The following is a 19049-nucleotide window of genomic DNA, read 5'->3' as shown; positions in this document are numbered from 1 at the left end:
TCGGTATCGGTTTTGGCCAAGAATTTCCCATTCGGTGCATCCCTAATTTTTAACTGTTATTATTACATGCACTTAAGTTTTTGGTTTAAATTTAGTTCACTTATTCAATCAATTTTAATCAAACTTATGTGATTAAAATCTATTCAATTATATGAAGTTTCCCTTAGGTAACTTAATTTTTTTAAGTAAACACTACACAGTAAATTTCGCAGAGTACATTTTACTCAAACTTTACTCAGTTTGAGTAAAATTTACTCTGCAAAATTTACTGTGTATACACATTATTTACACCACATGGCAATTCTTATTTACCTGCTCTAATGAATAATGCAAATGTGTTTTAATTGGCATTATAGGACTTCAATAACACTGAATGTCACTGTTCCCATCATTTCTTCATTTCTATACCCAATATCATGTCTTCTTGCGGTGCTTGGTTTACTTGAATTGGGTCAACAGATTACCATGCATATTAAAAAGAATACCAGGTAAACATGTATTTATGCAAAATCAAAACATTTTATTGCAAGTTTATTGCAAGTTTAAACATAAAAATTAAGCACAACATAACCCCACACCCCCCACTTGACCTTGCCTCCCCTCACCCCCACCCTTGACCTTTCTTAAGCCAGTAGCTTATTCTTGAGGTTAGTCACTTTTGGAGACAGCCTTGTCCAATCCAGCTCCAGGAAGAGTTTCTGGAAGACTTCAAATGTGTACCTGAGACCAAAGAGAGGAAGAAAACCAATGTCAGGTGCTTAAAATGAAATGGACAACAGTCTCACAACATTGTAAATGCCCCAACACTTGACCTTGCCTCACCCCACAAGGTAAAGTGTACACAAGGTGGACATTATAAATGAACTGTTCTGTGCCAATATTCAAAACCATGAAGCCTCTCCGCTCAAATGAGTATGGCTATTTGGACAAATCTGAGATGAAACGACTACTTACATTAACCGGATCAATGAAACTCACAAAGAGAGGAAGAAAACCAAAGAAAATGGCATAAATAATACAGGTTCACTCAAGGTAGGTTAGAAAATGTAAAGGCCTTTAATTCTGTGTACCTTAGTTCCTTGGGATAGGCAAGATTCACTGCATATGCCAACCCAACTAGCATGTAGCAAGCCCATGGGAAATTACCCAGAGCAGTCAGAACTTTCACGCCCTCTATGACGATACCGATGTCGTCGGGACCCTCTGATGTTTCCTTCTTGATTGTGTAGATTTTTGTTGTTTGTACAGCAAGGACCTGCGACACACCATCTCCATCAGCATTCTGAAAGGGCAAGAAACTTTAGACTGTACAGCCACAGGAGAAGGTCCTATAATTGAACATCTCCCAAATTCCTTCCTTCCAACCTTTGGACAAGAAAACCAATGGCCGTATTCACAAAACATCCTCAGGCTTAAAGTTGCCCCCAACCCTTTTCTCTCGTTTAACATGTGCTTCAACTTACATCATACTCCTTTAAGAGCTGATCTGTAGATTCCACAAGGTACATCACCAAGCCCCGAATGGCAACATCTCTGGTGATGTTGATGCTCGGAGCCTGAAATGACACAAATAATCATTATTCTTCAGTATATTGCAGTGTGGAGGATGTGAGCAACTGCATCAACTGTGGGCCTATGGACGCCTTTACCTACTTCCTTACTGTTCATTGACTAGTTCAGCTTTTAACACCATAACCCCCCATACTAGTCACCAAACTCGGGGACATTCACATTGAAACGGAGGGCTAGGGCCTCCACGGGGTGCGTTTGATAGAGCTGGCGGACACTATGGCGTTGTAATTCCGATTAAAGAATTACACAGAGGCGTGCTGCAGGTATTGGTTGTATTTGGGAACAGAAAGGTGTGTGTGGTTGTCTACAAGGGAATACAATACAGTATACATTAGTAAACACAAAGGAATACAATACAGTATACATTAGTAAACACAGTAGTGGCGCACATAAACATAATGTCATAAACATGTGGTCTATAGCTGCAATTATATTCATTAGCAATACAGTGCAACTACTAGTAACCAAGACATTCACTTAACCGGAGTTATTATAGATAACCTACATAGCCTATGCAGGGGGATGACTCATGCAGTGCATGTAAACAGTATAGGTAGGCGGACTGTAAACCAGGTGTAAGATACATTCAATTCACTAGGAGTAGTGAGTGAGTTATATAGCCTAAGCTAGCTCACGTGTGGCTAAGCTAACCACGCAGCATCACTAGCAGGCAGCATATCATAGCAGAGGGAACCTAGGTTGGCTAATGTGTAGCTAAGCTAACGGCGCAGTGTTTCAATAACAGAGGGAACAACGTCGACAGGAATAGAATCAGCGGAGACACAATAAGTACAGAGTGAACTGAATGAATGAATTAGGCAGGACTAAACATAGGTATCGTACTCACGTGTCATTTACGCACACGTTCCTCAAAGGGACAGATATTACTGCTGCAGCAGCCGCACCGTCAGGCAGCAACACAGAGAACAGCTTGCTCACGGTAGAAAGGGAAACTCTTAAAGGGCCAGTAACGTTATCAGAAGACTAGAGTGCAACACTAGCACATCACGCTGAACGAATACACTGGCATAAATCAATGACCCTTTCCTGTCAACAACAACATATTAAAGGGCTATTACAGAACAAAGTAGTCTTATTAGCAGGGCTTTCCTACACACATATTTTCAGAGTACATCATTATGAAATGAGTTTGTGTTTTGTCGCCTCACGCACACACACGTGTGTTGTGTGTAATTACCTTCCATGGTCCAGTAATTATTATTAGAACTCCGAGCACCAAAACTTTGCAATTGGTTATGAATCCAAACCAGTGGAGTTCTCAATAAGCTGGTCAAATAAGAGTCCATCTCAAAATAAACAGAAATTAACCAAATACAATTTGAAAACTATTTTCCACCCAGGTGCCCCACATTAACCAGCCGCCAACTGTGTATTTAAAAGGTCTGCAACTATTTCATACTCTGTTGTAGAGAGAATGACAAGCGAACAATACCTGCTGTATATTTCATATACGCAATGATATTCCAGCAGTTTGACCACAACATCCCTGAAAATATTAGCAAACAGAAAAGTCATTGAAGAATACCTCAAGTAGGATAGCCTTCAACCTCATCCCCACGGCGCCACCCTTGGACTGGAAGAGGGCCAACAGCTTGGGAGTGTATTCATCCAGCTTGGACATGAACTGTGATTCAAGGTGCACCATTGTGATTCTTTGAAACTCATCCTGGAGCTGAAAGACAAAAAGGAACATTGAAGCCTCAAATGGTACAAGTACATTTCTAAAAACTGTATAACCATGAAATAAATAAAAACACAAAATCCATCCTCCTCACCATCACTGGCCTCTGGTAGGCCTACATCAGAATGGTCAACAGTCTGATTATGGTGACTCGCAAACACGTCTTGCTTAAAATCACTCAAAGAATAGCCTATATGGCTTCTGTTTTTGTGTTTGAGAAATGTATTGTATATATTTGTGCAAAAGTCACAACCTTTAAATACACAAAAGACAGTTTTGTGCCTCTTCAGATGCCTTCCAATATGCTGAAAGTAGTCCTTCACTGTAGGACAATGGCGACTGCAAACTAAACACTTAAAATAAATAATTCCTGGCCTTGAACTTTCTCCTGCTGCATGGTATCTGGATAAATGTGTGCGAAGGGCACCCTGTGTTTTGAATGTGCAAGGACAACCGTCATGTAGACATGGCTGGGGTTGTGCACTACCGAATGTTGCGTGTTGTAGTCTGTAATGCTTCAGTAGATTCCTCCTTGTAGTAGACAATGATTTGCAGATCTTACAGTTCCACCTCATAGTCCAAGCCTAAGATAAGGAAAAAAGTAATTAATTTACAAACCCAAGTAAATGGAAGATTGTGCCACTTCTACAAGAAATATTTGCATGTTCACAAAAAGAAAAAATGGAAATTACACCGTGTTGTGGCTGATAACGTTACAGGTTAGCTAGCACGATAACTAGTTAGCAAGAACTGGTTGGCTAATATAGGCTAGCTAACTAGCATGCGAGCCGACAGCATGGTGCCTGGCTGTTGCCACGTTTTAATCTTAACAGGTGGGTTACCGTGTCGGGCCCGTGCACTGAACACACACACAAGTCGTGGCACTTTGCGAGCGTCTAGAGGCTCTGGTTGCATTTTTCGCCCAACATATAAATACTGTTCGAAAGATCTATTTTTTGCCGTTCTAATGCAACCTCACTCTACCAATTCCGTGCCTCGGTTCTCGAGTTACATGACGATGTCAGGCGAGCGTCTTTTTAGCAAGAACTGGTTGGCTAGTATAGGCTAGCTATAGCAAGCCATGTAGACGCATTAGCGAACCAAGATGAGATAGTGAAGGGGGAGTCGGAATTGCATGCACTCTCCTACAACAGTCGGAAAAAAATTCTCTCCTGAAATGTAAAACTTAATAGGCTACTTTTAGCAGCATGTTACATGAATAAAAACATAGTGGTACTGCATTAACTCGAGAACAGGCAACAGATTAAATGTACTCGTAATTATTACTCACCTGGGTCCGTGTTGCATGTACCACACTCGCTGTCTTTGGATATAATGGCAATAGCATGATCCTTGCATGTGATTGGCCGCATCATCCACGTGGTGTCAAATTAAGGTCCCATTAGTTGGGCGAAAGTGCCAGGTGATTAAAACCAAAGACCTCCTAATGAGTAAAATCTATCAATTTTCTGCATCTCTGACATTGCTGATAAAATATAATTAAATTCGACTCAATGTATCACAGCTAATTTTATTCAACTAAAATTGTGTAAAATGCAATTAATAAATTTTTCAAATTCGTTGAATTCAGACCAATTTTATTGCATACGGCACATAGTCTTTTTTATTATGTATAAGTTACTAATAATTATTTAATAAATATTAATTAACCCCAATCCCAGTTTTTTGAGTGTACAGGTCAAAATTTTCAAAAAATCCGTTCAGAAATGGGTCCTTGAGAGACGTCTGAGTAAAAAAAAAAAAAAAAAAAAAAACTCAAATCAATTTACCTCATCCACCGCCGTGTGTTCTGAAATTTGATTCACTTCTGGTTTTCGCTCGTCAACTTTCACCTACTTCCCTTATTCACTTAGCACAATGAATGGAAGCGGACATGACCGGTTAGCCTTCGAGAGAGGTGTTAGTCGGACAATGCCTAGGCTAACCGGCCATGTCCGCTTCCATTCATTGTGCTAAGCTAGGCTAACGTGCAGCCAGATAGCTTTCTACTGAACGCTCACAGAGGAGGAAACTGGTATCTATCTTCTTGTCTCTCTCTGGAGAAGACGGTAAGCTAATTTCTCAAAATGTTGGCGTGTTCCTTTAAAGTAGATACCTACGCATTAAAACCTTCTCGACAGGTGCAACAGGAGACAAATTAATTAGATGATGACGGTTGTGTGGTACTGCTCGATAGATATTATTAATACTTTTTTTCCAGTCCATGTAACTGTTATATAACGGCATTGGTCTTTAGTACATGACGAGCTGATCCTTATTGATGTTTTGATATCGTCGTTTCCAACCTCAGGACATGACCTCCATCTTCAAGAAGGTGCTGGACCTGACCTACCCAGTGACCTCCATGTTCTCTGGAGCCTCCTTCAACTCGGGAGTCCGCTCGGTCTTCAAGAACAAACAGATAGAGGTAGGTACTCTTCCACCACCGAATTTACTTGGGTTTTAAAGGACCAGTGTCTAGGAATTAGTGGCATCTAGTGGTGAGTTTGCAGATTGCAACCAACTGATAACCGCTCCCCTCCCCTGGCCGCTTGAATACTTTGGGCAGCCGAAGAGTGCTTCCGCGTTCGAGTTTTGCGCTCTGATTGGCCAGGTCAGTGCCAATCGTGGGACAGCAAGTTCTGCGCCTATTTCCGGCTCTAACAGCCTGCAAACTACCTGGCGTTCTATCGCCCTGCTCTAAGACAAACTTTAACCTTAACCAACTTCGAAAGAATGCCTAAGCTTAACCGTCGGAATCAGGGCAGGCGTTCTATCGCCATGCTCTAAGACAAACTCTAACCTTAACCAACTTTGAACGAGCGCCTAAGCTTAACCAGGCTAGAAACTTGCGGTCCCACGATTGGGCGTACATGTCACATGACCAGAAATGACCTGGCCAATCAGAGACGCGGAAACACTCTTCGGCTGCCCAAAGTATTCAGGCCCCCTGCGAACAGCCCTCTCTAGAGCCAGTGTTTGGTTTGTCTGTTATGGGCTACTGTAGACGCATGGCAGAGCAACATGGCAGCCTCCATGGAAGAGGACCCACTTCATATGTAGATATACAGAACTCATTCTTAAAAAAAATATGTATATATATATTATATATTTTATGGTAAATGGTGCATTTATATAGTGATTTTACAATTTGTTCCTCACATCTTACCCATTCACTCACACATTCACACACTGATGACAGAGGCAACCATGCAAGGTGCCAACCTGCTCATCGGGAGCAGCTAGGGGTTGAGTGCATGGGCGGAGTTTATGGGGGTGCAGGGGGTGCATTGCACCCCCTGGTGGCCGGGGGTGAAATTGCTTTAAAAAAAAAAAAAATCAAGATTATTTTTATTTTAATAAAATTATAATAATTGTGAGAAACAAATCTGAATTCTATTATGTTTTGTTTTACAATACATTCATTTTATAGTAGTAATCATGTCACATTATATTATTTTCGTAATGACTTGCGACGGAAGTGAGTCAGTCAGACAGACACGCAGGTACCAACCCACCTCTGACCTCTTCCTTCCTAGTACGACCTACCTTACCTGTAGTATTGGAAAACGTAAAGTAAATATGGATATCCGTAAATTTCTAAAGCCGCGGCCTCCACCCGTCCAGCAGCAGCAGCAGCAGCAGCATCACCCACCAACAACGAGCACCGGCGCCACAGCTGCTACCGACCCCGTAGAAGAGTCACCGGCGCTGGGGGCTCCAGCAGAGAGGCAGCCGCACCGCCTGCCCCCCGCACCCCCAGCAGAGCAGTCACAACCACCGTGTCCGGGCAGTTTGGACACAACAAACCCGCCGCCCCCCCCACCGGCCCCGGGGCCATCAGTGGAGGTGGTGGATGGTGATCTTGGGGAAAAACACGGCTGTCCAAAGCAGCCTATCTTACAGCAATTCCCCACAAAGTTAATAGCAAAAAACAACCGTTCATTTTCCACCTTCTATTACGAGACGCATGCGTGGATGGAATATTCCGTTTTAAAGGATGCAGTGTTTTGTTTTGCCTGCCGACACTTCCAGAATGACAGCAACGTCGTGGACTCATTTCGTAATACCGGCGTGAGTGCCTGGAATAGACTGGGCTCGAAACTGGATAAACATGCGATATCCGATGCCCATAAGAGTTGCATGATTAAATGGGATCACTTTAAAAAGAGTGCATCTTCAGGGTCTATTGCAGCTAAACTTTCAGAAAGTCACAAAGCTACTGTAGAGAAGAACAGGTTGTATCTGTCCAAAGTTGTTGATATTATTAGGCTATTGTCTAAACTTGGATTGCCTTTCCGTGGACACAGGGAGGGGATAGATTCAGAAACACGGGGCAATTTTATTGAGATGTGCAGCTTCTTCTCTAAATATGATAAAGGATTTGAAAGCATGCAGACAAATTATTTTAATTCAACAAGCCCAGAATTCCAGAATGAAATAATTGATATCTGTGCAAACTTGGTTTATGCAGATATTGCAGAAACAGTACAGAATACTGGTTTCTTCAGTATTATGGCAGACGAGGCCAGGTCCTCTAAAACGGAACAATTGTCAATTTGTTTAAGATACGTTGAGCAGCTTGAAATCAAGGAGCGTTTTCTGTGTTTTATTGATTGCTCAGCATCTCGTGGTGCAGCTGCTATAGTGGACGCTATAAACACAGGACTGGAGATGGGTGGTTTAAAAAACATCACAATTGTTGCTCAGAGTTATGACGGCGCCTCCGTAATGTCGGGTCACGTTTCTGGCGTGCAGCAGCGCATCAAAGAGACCTATCCGTACGCAGTCTACATACACTGCTTGGCACACAAACTAAATCTGGTGCTTGTTGAGTCTTGCACTGCCAACCGCAGCGTGAAAACATTCCTGAATGTCATTGATAAGCTGTACTGTGTATTTGCACAACCGTCAAATCACCATAGATTTATTGAAATCCAGAAATCTCTGAATTTGAAGCAAACTGAGATTGTACAGCCCAGTGAAACGAGATGGGCATGCAAGTGGAAATCTGTGCATGCGGTTAAGACCCACTATTCCGCTATTATAGCCTGCCTCAAAGAAATTAGTGAAGAGGGAGGAAGGTGGTCTCCTGACGCCACTGGCCTTTATGAACACTTGACAAGAATGTCATTCATTACATGTCTCATTGTATTTGAAGGCATACTGCGTACGATTCATGTTACGCACAAGTGCCTACAGTCCACCAATTGCACACTCTCCGAAGCTGTAGGATACACTAACAATCTGAAAGCGCACTTCAAATCTCAGAGGCAGACAGATGCATGGAGCGACGTGTGGGAATCAGTCAAAACGTTCTGCAAGGACAACAACGTGCCTGATGATGATGATGCAACCCAAACTGCTGTTGACCCCGATGCAGCGACAGCACTTAAACGTAAACGGGCCACGAGACCTCCCACTGCCCTCGACAGTTATTTGGTTACGTCTACTTTGGGCCAAAGGGAAATGCATGAAACTGAACGTGACAGTGCAGTAGTGACTGTGACAGTGTCAGAGGGTGACACTGACACAGCAGAGAGACACACACACACACCTGGATTTCGTCACCAACACCTATTTCTACCTGTACTGGGTACTCTCATCAGCGAACTGGACAGGCGATTCACAGGAGAGGCAATACCACTTGCACAGGCATGTGCAGCAGTGTTTACATGTGACAAAAAAGGAATCGAACCTCTCCTGGAAAAATATGCACAGCCGCTGAAAATCAACCCTATTCTGGTTGGATCAGAGATGGATCTTGTAAAGGCGTCTTGTGACACAGTTGTTTCACTTGATCATCTTAAAAAGACTGTTACAAAGGGCAGCTATCCAAATCTGTACAAGTTGCTACAGTTGGCACTCACTCTACCCATTGGATCTGCTACCACAGAGAGAAGTTTCTCTGCCATGAGAAGGATCCGAAATTGGCTGCGATCAACAATGGGTGATAAAAGGTTTTCTTCTCTGTCCATTCTGAACATTGAGAATGATATAACGGCAAAGCTGGAACCGGAGAAGATTGTGGACATTTATGATGGACGCAAAAAAAGGCGCCTGCTTCTCCACTAGGTGAGAGTCGTGACTCGTGAGACACTTTTGTTTGTACAGCCTTTGACAACCTACTGTATGCATACGTGTGCGCGGCTGTGCGCTTGGCAGAGTGTTGCACAGTATTTTGTTATTTTTGTATGTCATGTTTGGTACAGTAAAGTGGTCTAGTGGAGCAGCAATATACTTGTTGTGGTCTTTTTATTTTAGTATTTCCTTCTTTATCTTTGTCACTTTGTCAATGATTAAGAGTAAGTCAGTTAAAAATTATCCCCCGTAGTGCTGTGTGTGTGAGTGTGTGTGTGTGTGCTGCTGTACTACCTAAATAAAATAAAAAATTAGGGGTTAGGGCATTGTAAAAACGCTAAAATAATAAAATAGAAGGCGTGCGCGTGGGTGTCGTTCGCCAAGCAGTCGCACCCCCTGGCGTCAAGTTCAAACTCCGCCTATGGTTGAGTGTCTTGCTCAAGGACACCTCGACACGCTGCCCGGGAGGAGCGGGAATCTAACTGGGAATCTCTCTATCTGCTCTACCTCCCAACAAAACTCATTCTAAGCGTGTGAAAACACAACGCTTCTTGCAGGTGGATTATACATTAACGAAAACATACTTATGAATATCGTATTTCATTTCTGCCAATAAATCCCCCTAATTCTTACACACTGGTCCTTTGGATCCCGTTTACAATATGCTACTCCTCATCAGTGCATTAAGAGACACAGCGAAACCAAAGGCACAGGTTCTAAAGTAAATAAATATGTAATTTTGTACTAGAATAAGTGTACTTATTACGCTAGAATAAATGTAATTTTTGCACTAGAATAAATGTAATTAATAAAAGATTTAACCGGTACTGGGCCGAGATTTATTTGGATACAGTCCATATTAAGTGATGTTGTGTTTCTTTTTCAAATGTAGCAAAGAGTGAAGACCCTAACCCTGTCAAAACAGCAGTCAAAGTGTATATTTTCAGCACTACATTTGTTTAGCAATGATTTTAAGTACGGATGTCCGATATTATCGGCCTACCGATATTATCGGCCGATATCGGCATTCAAATGTGATATCGGAAAATATCGGTATCGTTTATAAAAAAAAATAAAAAATCCCGGGTGGCATGCGGGTTGTGCGTGTGTGTAGTCGTGGGGTCAAGCCACGGTCTGCTCACCCTGTGCGTTGAGTTGCTTGAGTGCCTCTTCGCACGGTCGGGTCCGTCGCCCTCCCGTGAAGCCCCCAATAGGGGGGGTGCCCTCCATTAGGGGGGGTCGGGGGGGCTCGGCCCTCCCTGTTCTGATGGTTGTGGGGGGCTTTCAGCGGGGTGTATTTGCAGCCGATGGCTCTCGCTCGGCCTCCCTTGTGCAGAGAGTGACGCCGAGCGAGAGCTATACGATACAGAACGTTAGGTTATGACTATAACCAAGTTCTGTTAGTAGTGGTGACGCTCGGCGTCCGACGCCGCTGCAGCCCTTGATCTCGCCTTGTGGTGAAAGCTTGGGAAGGAGGCGAGTGGGTGGCCCCACCCCTGCTTATATGGGTAAGCTGATAGGGGTGTGGTCAGACAAATATTGGGATTAAAGGTACATTGTGGTCTTTATTCAGTGCGCGTGCACGTGTGCGAGGACAGTGCAGAGAGTGACGCCGAGCGTCGCTATACTAACAGAACTTGGTTATAGTCATAACCTAACGTTCTTTATTCTACAGTAGTGTTCTCTGTTCTGAAATGCAAAATGTACCCATGTACAGTTGTTGTGAAGGGCCAGATTAAACTGAGAATCTACCTTTATTGTTTGATATACTTTGTATATTATTTATATATATATACGGAATATCCCTTTACCTACGTTCAAACCAGAGTAATATTCGCTCTCCTTATTGGATAGCGCCCTAGGCTCCAGGCAGTCTCGCACTCAGACAGGTGCAATGGGCGAGTTTGGGGCATGTCAGGACATGCCCGGAGTCAGCGTATTGATACCAGACAAAGACTGCGGTTTGGGACTAGATATTCACTTAAGTATAAATACAGCGCAAGGTGCGCACACCGCGCTTCGTTCAGTACCTTACCCACCTTCACCACGAGTCAACGTGCAGTGAAGTGAGCAACCTTGCGTCTAACAGAGCATTGAGAACCGCGTGCGAATAGAATGGTAAAAGTGTCAGAGTTTAATGCAGTAACGTTGAGTTCGACCTAATCTAATGTGAAGTAAATAGTCGTTCATAGTCGTGTTCACCATCTATATTTGATGTACTGTCTGGCCAGTAATTAAAGTACATAACTAGCAGTGGTTTAATCTATCACAATCTTTAATACAGTCAGGGTTTTGTAACCCCTCAGTTACAACAGTAGTCTGAACATTTCCCTGGGTGCTCTGTGTCACCTTCTCCATCTTTTCCCAAATCATTGTCTATGGAACAGCTTCAGACGTTAACCCTTTCACTGCCACACGACAAAGGGTTAACCCTTTCACAACCAGAGGTTAACCCTTTCACTACCACACTACAGACGGTTAACCGTCTGTGGTGTGGAAGTAAAAGGGTTAACCTTCTGTAGTGTGGTAGTGAAAGCGTTAAACCTGATGACATCCACCGATTTGTAGTTATCTTAAGTTATTGGCTTTGGGAGATAACTAATCACTAATTCACTAATATTTGTAATAATAACATGTAAGAATTCAGACATTTGACGTAAATCTCCTTTTACTTAGTTTTTGGCGATTTGTGATCAGATTTAGTCGACACTTATCTTCCTCTCCTTCCTCCTCTCTCCTTCCTCCTCTCTCCTTCCTCCTCTCTCCTCTCTCCTCCTTCCTCTCTCCTCCCTCTCCTTCCTCCTCTCCTTCCTCCTCTCCTTTATCCTCTCTCCTCCCCTCTCTCTCTCTCTCCCTCCCTCTCTCCTCCTTCCTCTCTCCTTTATCCTCTCTCCTCCCTCCCTCTCTCTCTCTCTCTCCTCCCTCTCTCTCCCTCCTCTCTCCCTCCTCCTCTCCTCTCGCCTCTCTCCTCTCTCCTCTCTCTTCTCCCTCCCTCCTCTCTCCTCTCTCTCTCTCCCTCCTCTCTCTCCTCCCTCCCTCCTCTCCTCCTCCCTCCTCTCTCCTCCCTCCTCTCTCCTCCCTCCCTCTCCTCTCGCCTCTCTCCCTCCTCCTCCTCTCTCCTCTCTCCTCTCGCCTCTCTCCTCCCTCCTCTCTCCTCCCCTCCTCCCTCTCTCCTCCTCCTCCTCCCTCTCTCTCCTCCCTCCTCTCTCCTTCCTCTCCTTCCTCCCTCTCCTTCCTCCTCTCTCCTTTATCCTCTCTCCTCCCTCCTCTCTCCTCCTTCCTCTCTCCTCCCTCCTCCCTCCTCTCTCCCTCCCTCCTCTCTCCTCTCGCCTCTCTCCTCCCTCCTCTCTCCTCCCTCCTCTCTCCTCTCGCCTCTCTCCTCCCTCCTTCTCCTCCTCCTCCTCCCTCTCTCCTCCTCCTCCTCCTCTCTCCTCCCTCCTCCTCCTCCTCTCTCCCTCCCTCTCCCTCCCTCCTCCCTCCTCTCTCCCTCCCTCCTCTCTCTCCCTCTCTCCTCTCTCCTCTCTCCTCCCTCCTCTCTCCTCCTCCCTCCCTCCTCTCTCCTCTCTCCTCTCTCCTCTCTCCTTCCTCCTCTCTCCTTCTCTCCTTCTTCTCTCCTCCTCCTCGTGTCACAGGACCTGTGGATCCCCTACTTCAACATAACAACAGATATCACCACCGCCTCTCCATGAGGGTTCACACTGAGGTATGTCTCTCTCTCTCTCTCTCTCTCTCTCTCTCTCTCTCTCTCTCTCTCTCTCTCTCTGCTCTCTCTCTTGCTCTCTCTCTCTTCTCTCTCTCTCTCTCTCTCTCTCTCTCTCTCTCTCTCTCTCTCTCTCTCTGTTGTTTCTCTATCTCTCTGTTGTTTCTCTCTGTTGTTTCTCTCTCTTTCTCTCTGTTGTTTCTCTCTCTTTCTCTCTATCTCTCTCTGTTGTTTCTCTCTCCTCTCTCTATCTCTGTTGTTTCTCTCTCTGTTGTTTCTCTCTCCTCTCTCTCTCTCTCTCTCTCTCTCTCTCTCTCTCTCTCTCTCTCTCTCTCTCTCTCTCTCTCTCTCTCTCTCTCTCTCTCTCTCTCTCTGTTGTTTCTCTCTCTCTGTTGTTTCTCTCTCTCTCTCTCTCTCTCTGTTGTTTCTCTCTCTGTGTTGTTTCTCTCTCTCTCCTCTCTCTCTGTTGTTTCTCTCTCTCTCTGTTGTTTCTCTCTCTCTCCTCTCTCTGTTGTTTCTCTCTCTCTCTGTTGTTTCTCTCTCTCTCTGTTGTTCTCTCTCTCTCCTCTCTCTCTGTTGTTTCTCTCTCTCTGTTGTTTTCTCTCTCTCTCTCTCTCTCTCTCTGTTGTTTCTCTCTCTCTGTTGTTTCTCTCTCTCTCTGTTGTTTCTCTCTCTCTCTGTTGTTTCTCTCTCTCTCCTCTCTCTGTTGTTTCTCTCTCTCTGTTGTTTTTCTCTCTCTCTCTCTCTGTTGTTTCTCTCTCTCTCTGTTGTTTCTCTCTCTCTCTGTTGTTTCTCTCTCTCTCCTCTCTCTCTGTTGTTTCTCTCTCTCTCTGTTGTTTCTCTCTCTCCTCTCTCTCTGTTGTTTCTCTCTATCTCTGTTGTTTCTCTCTCTCCTCTCTCTCTGTTGTTTCTCTCTCTCTCTCTGTTGTTTCTCTCTCTCCTCTCTCTGTTGTTTCTCTCTCTCTCTGTTGTTTCTCTCTCTCTCCTCTCTCTCTGTTGTTTCTCTCTGTTGTTTCTCTCTCTCTCCTCTCTCTGTTGTTTCTCTCTCTCTCTCTCTGTTGTTTCTCTCTCTCTCCTCTCTCTGTTGTTTCTCTCTCTCTCTGTTGTTTCTCTCTCTCTCCTCTCTCTCTGTTGTTTCTCTCTCTCTCTGTTGTTTCTCTCTCTCTCCTCTCTCTGTTGTTTCTCTCTCTCTCTCTCTGTTGTTCCTCTCCCCCGTCTGTCACTTCCGTTCAACTTTCATTCAATCTTTATTATATATATACTCGATAAATACACTGAGTAGTTCAACTCATTTACAGTGCCATCAAGATGTTACATTCACAAGTGTCACAGTGCATTCATAAATATAAAGACATCAGACAATCAGAATAATTAAGAGCACATTTTAAAATATAGTAAAAAAAATATCAAAAAATGAAAAACTGGTAATAATTTAAAAACAATTACATATTGTAGTGACCTGATTGGTCATTAAGGTTCTAAACCGACCCATAGAGTGTCTAGTTTCAGAGTTTCCTGCAGGGTATTCCATGATGTAGTAACTTAACACAGGACTCTCACCCACAGGCTCTCTATGGAGGTATGTACGGGCGAGTATGTCACTGTCTGGATACCTGCCCCCCCTCTGCGACCCTAAAGACGGACACTTACTGATGGACGGGGGCTACATCAACAATCTACCTGGTCAGTAACCTCTAGGAGGAGGCGTTCACTGCTCTCCCCATTACATAAGTCTACCTGGTCAGTAACCTCTAGGAGCAGGCGTTCACTGCTCTCCCCATTACATAATCTACCTGGTCAGTAACCTCTAGGAGCAGGCGTTCACTGCTCTCCCCGTTACATAAGTCTACCTGGTCAGTAACCTCTAGGAGCAGGCGTTCACTGCTCTCCCGTTACATAAGTCTACCTGGTCAGTAACCTCTAGGAGCAGGCGTTCACTGCTCTCCCCATTACATAAGTCTACCTGGTCAGTAACCTCTAGGAGCAGGCGTTCACTGCTCTCCCCGTTACATAAGTCTACCTGGTCAGTAACCTCTAGGAGCAGGCGTTCACTGCTCTCCCCGTTACATAAGTCTACCTGGTCAGTAACCTCTAGGAGCAGGCGTTCACTGCTCTCCCCATTACATAAGTCTACCTGGTCAGTAACCTCTAGGAGCAGGCGTTCACTGCTCTCCCCATTACATAATCTACCTGGTCAGTAACCTCTAGGAGGAGGCGTTCACTGCTCTCCCCATTACATAATCTACCTGGTCAGTAACCTCTAGGAGGAGGCGTTCCCCCCCTCTCATTACATAAGTCCAGTGACACCGTGTGTTGATTCTGTGTTGAGTCTTTAAAGGAACACGCCAACATTTTGTGAAATTAGCTTACCGTCTTCTCCAGAGAGAGACAAGAAGATAGATACCAGTTTCCTCTCTGTGCGTTCAGTAGAAAGCTTTCTAGCTGCACGTTAGCCTAGCTTAGCACAATGAATGGAAGCGGACATGGCCAGTTAGCCTAGGCATTGTCCAACTAACACCTCTCCCGAAGGCTAACCGACACTGTCCGCTTCCATTCATTGAGCTAAGCTAGGCTAACGTGCAGCCAGATAGCTTTCTACTGAACGCACAGAGAGGAAACTGGTATCTATCTATCTTGTCTCTCTCTGGAGAAGACGGTAAGCCAATTTCACAAAATGTTGGCGTGTTCCTTTTAATTATTCCATGAAAAGTGTGTTACATAAACACGGAATATTCACTGGATCTGCTCCTGTCTCCAGCCGACGTGGCTCGCTCTATGGGCGCCAAGGTCGTGGTCGCCATCGATGTGGGAAGCCAGGACGAGACGGACCTCACCAACTACGGCGACACACTCAACGGCTGGTGGCTGCTATGGAACCGCTACAACCCCCTGGCTGAGAAAGTCAAGGTCAGGTTGGGCCTTTAACTTCAAGGTCAAGGTCAGGTTGGGCCTTTAACTTCAAGGTCAGGTTGGGCCTTTAACTTCTCGGGACCAGTAGCTACCCGGTACTCTGGGAGACCTACGTTCAAATGGGAGGTCTTAACGCTTTCACTACCTCACTACAGAAGGTTAACCCTTTCACTACCACACTACAGAAGGTTAAACCTTTCACTACCACACTACAGAAGGTTAACCCTTTCACTACCACACTACAGAAGGTTAAACCTTTCACTACCACACTACAGAAGGTTAACCCTTTCATTACCACACTACAGAAGGTTAACCCTTTCACTACTACACTACAGAAGGTTAAACTTTCACTACCACACTACAGAAGGTTAAACCTTTCACTACCACACTACAGACGGTTAACCTTTCACTACCACACTACAGAGGGTTAACCTTTCACTACCACACTACAGACGGTTAACCTTTCACTACCACACTACAGACGGTTAAACTTTCACTACCACACTACAGACGGTTAACCTTTCACTACCACACTACAGACGGTTAACCTTTCACTACCACACTACAGACGGTTAAACGTTCACTACCACACTACAGAAGGTTAACCTTTCACTACCACACTACAGACGGTTAACCTTTCACTACCACACTACAGAAGGTTAACCTTTCACTACCACACTACAGAAGGTTAACCTTTCACTACCACACTACAGAAGGTTAAACCTTTCACTACCACACTACAGAAGGTTAAACCTTTCACTACCACACTACAGAAGGTTAACCTTTCACTACCACACTACAGAAGGTTAACCTTTCACTACCACACTACAGAAGGTTAACCTTTCACTACCACACTACAGACGGTTAACCTTTCACTACCACACTACAGAAGGTTAAACCTTTCACTACCACACTACAGACCGCCAACTATTAGGACGTTTTTCAATACTTAAATACTGTCTACTTAAATTTCCCTCCAGGGATCAATAAAGTATCAACCTATCTGTCTATCTAATAACGAGACAATATGCAAATAAGATAATACTAATAATTGTCACGGTTCCCCGTATGAAAGTGGCTTGCAACTTACTGCTGGTAAAATCACTGTTTATTTCTCATTTTGCATAGTATACATTCCTCTTCTATAAACAATTCAAGTCCCACCGTAAGAGCTATGGCCTCATACGGGTCCATTAAACCTTTTTGATTAGAGTCTTTCCTTCGAGCTAAGTTGAACTGAACATTTCACTGTCAAAAGCGCAAACTTAAACAAGGTTGCGTCGCAACACGGTTTTCAAAATAAAGGTCACATATACAAATACCGTAGTAGGCCTCTCAATTCTTATTAAAAAAAAAGTCCCGGATATACATAAACATTAATTGGCATAGATCTCTATAAATGGCCCAACACATTGATCACTTTAGGCACACACTGAAACCAGTAACATCACAAATATGAAGCAGGTAATTACCCATACAAATAATAAATCTTTCATGGGGTTATTTACAATAATAATAATTCATTTGATTTCTAAAGCACTTTTCATTGTGAAACAAATGTATGCAGAGTTTCTTGTCCTCCTGATTAATGCAATGGTGTGTGTGCGTGTTGTGATGATCTCATTCAAGGAGCACTACAAGCGCGCACACACACACAGTTTGTTGTTTTTGTTCTATTAGTGATTTACACACTTTCTCAGTTGGTTCATTATAAAAGATACAAACCTGAAAACAAAAGCACTTAAATGTTAAATAAAAGGACCACAGTAAAGGAAGAACAATTTTTTTTGCACTATAATGGTAAAATTGTTATTTAAAAAAGTGCCCCAAATCTTTCATTTAGGGGCACCTGTGCCCCTAGTGAAAAAGCTTAGCGTACAGCCCTGGTATGGCTATGCAAGACTACAGACGGATTCATCATCTCTATTGTCAAGATTCAAGATTGCTTATTGTTATGTGCACAGTTAAACAGACAGTTTGCCGTACAATGAAAATCTTACTTTGCTAGTCCGCCTTTCACACAAAATCACACAATATAGTCTATTTGCCAACACAATGAACCCGGAAATTTTGGAACCACCAAACTTTTATGATAGATATGGATTGTATGGGTCACCAGCACTTAGAAACTGCCGGATGCTAAGTTTAACATGTTGGGCAATTTTTTTTATTTGCATAATTAGCATACATTTGTTTAATCACCTAAATGGACAAATCTCGGAAAGTACTTGATCAATTTCAACAATGTTGGAGTGGTTTTGGGGGTTATTCGGGATGCTGAATCCATTGATGATACTCAAGAGTTTCGAAATTGCAATATTTACTGGAATTTACCAAATTTCTACTAATTTTGGTGCAATATTTGTGCATTTTCAGTCAATTAGAAAGTTTTAGAGGACACTGAAATTATTACATTTGGACAGCACAGACATTATGTATTCACAATATCTCTACTGACCCCAAATAGTTCATATGGTAATGTCATATTGTCATAGTACAGTAGATAGGCAGGTGTATAAAGATTGCGTTGTCAAGACAAAGACTCAGATGTGAAGGGCATCCGCTCTTTTATTTACTACCTGTAACGTTACAGCAAGGAAAAACACTAAAACTGGTCAAACTGTGTACAATAACATAGCTTAATAAAACAGAAATAACAAAAGAAAGATATTTACATTACGCAAGCATATAGGCCACAACATAACAATATGTGCTTCCTCCTACTGCATAGTAGTAGATAATTACTTCTCACTCAGAAAGTGGCTACCGTGTTCAGAACTCTGAATCCACATCATCAAACTCCTCATCATCAAACTCCTCCCCATTGTCTTCATCTTCCTCTGAATTTACTTTAATGTCATCACTTATGGTCTTCAGTTTTGGAGCTCTGTTATCATCACTGCGATCTTGCACAGCATTGTATGCTGACCAGTCCAGGGGAAGAGGGGAAGAGTGGAGCTGCGAGAGCCAAGCAGCATCCTTCTTCTGTGCTCTTGACACACTGTGTGATGGCATCTTGGATAGCATCAGTTCTTGGGACTTCTTTCAGAGCTTGTGGTGTCATCTTCTTGGGGCCTGTGTAAT

At 43.6% G+C, this 19049-nt stretch overlaps 1 protein-coding gene and 1 long non-coding RNA gene across 2 annotated transcripts in view; one reads left to right on the top strand and one right to left on the bottom strand.

Moving 5' to 3' along the window:
• Positions 1-19049, top strand: part of pnpla7b (patatin-like phospholipase domain containing 7b) — a 217252-nt gene that overhangs the window by 120187 nt on the left and 78016 nt on the right. Inside the window, 7 exon segments of the mRNA XM_084338011.1 lie at positions 5586-5702; positions 12988-13035; positions 13038-13058; positions 14550-14552; positions 14554-14597; positions 14599-14738; positions 15814-15962. Coding sequence (XP_084194137.1) covers positions 5586-5702; positions 12988-13035; positions 13038-13058; positions 14550-14552; positions 14554-14597; positions 14599-14738; positions 15814-15962 — 522 coding nt within the window.
• On the bottom strand, positions 616-1559 carry LOC311239920. The gene is made up of 3 exons (XR_014620453.1): positions 1464-1559; positions 1071-1282; positions 616-720 (listed from the first exon to the last, which is right to left on the bottom strand). It is a non-coding gene; the product is annotated as an uncharacterized lncRNA (long non-coding RNA).

This window comes from Notolepis coatsorum (genome assembly GCF_963971535.1).
Source record: "Notolepis coatsorum genome assembly, chromosome: 1".
NCBI classification, from domain to species: Eukaryota; Metazoa; Chordata; class Actinopteri; order Aulopiformes; family Paralepididae; genus Notolepis; species Notolepis coatsorum.
Note: the sequence above shows the minus strand (reverse complement) of the source record. Positions and strands in the feature narration are given on the sequence as shown.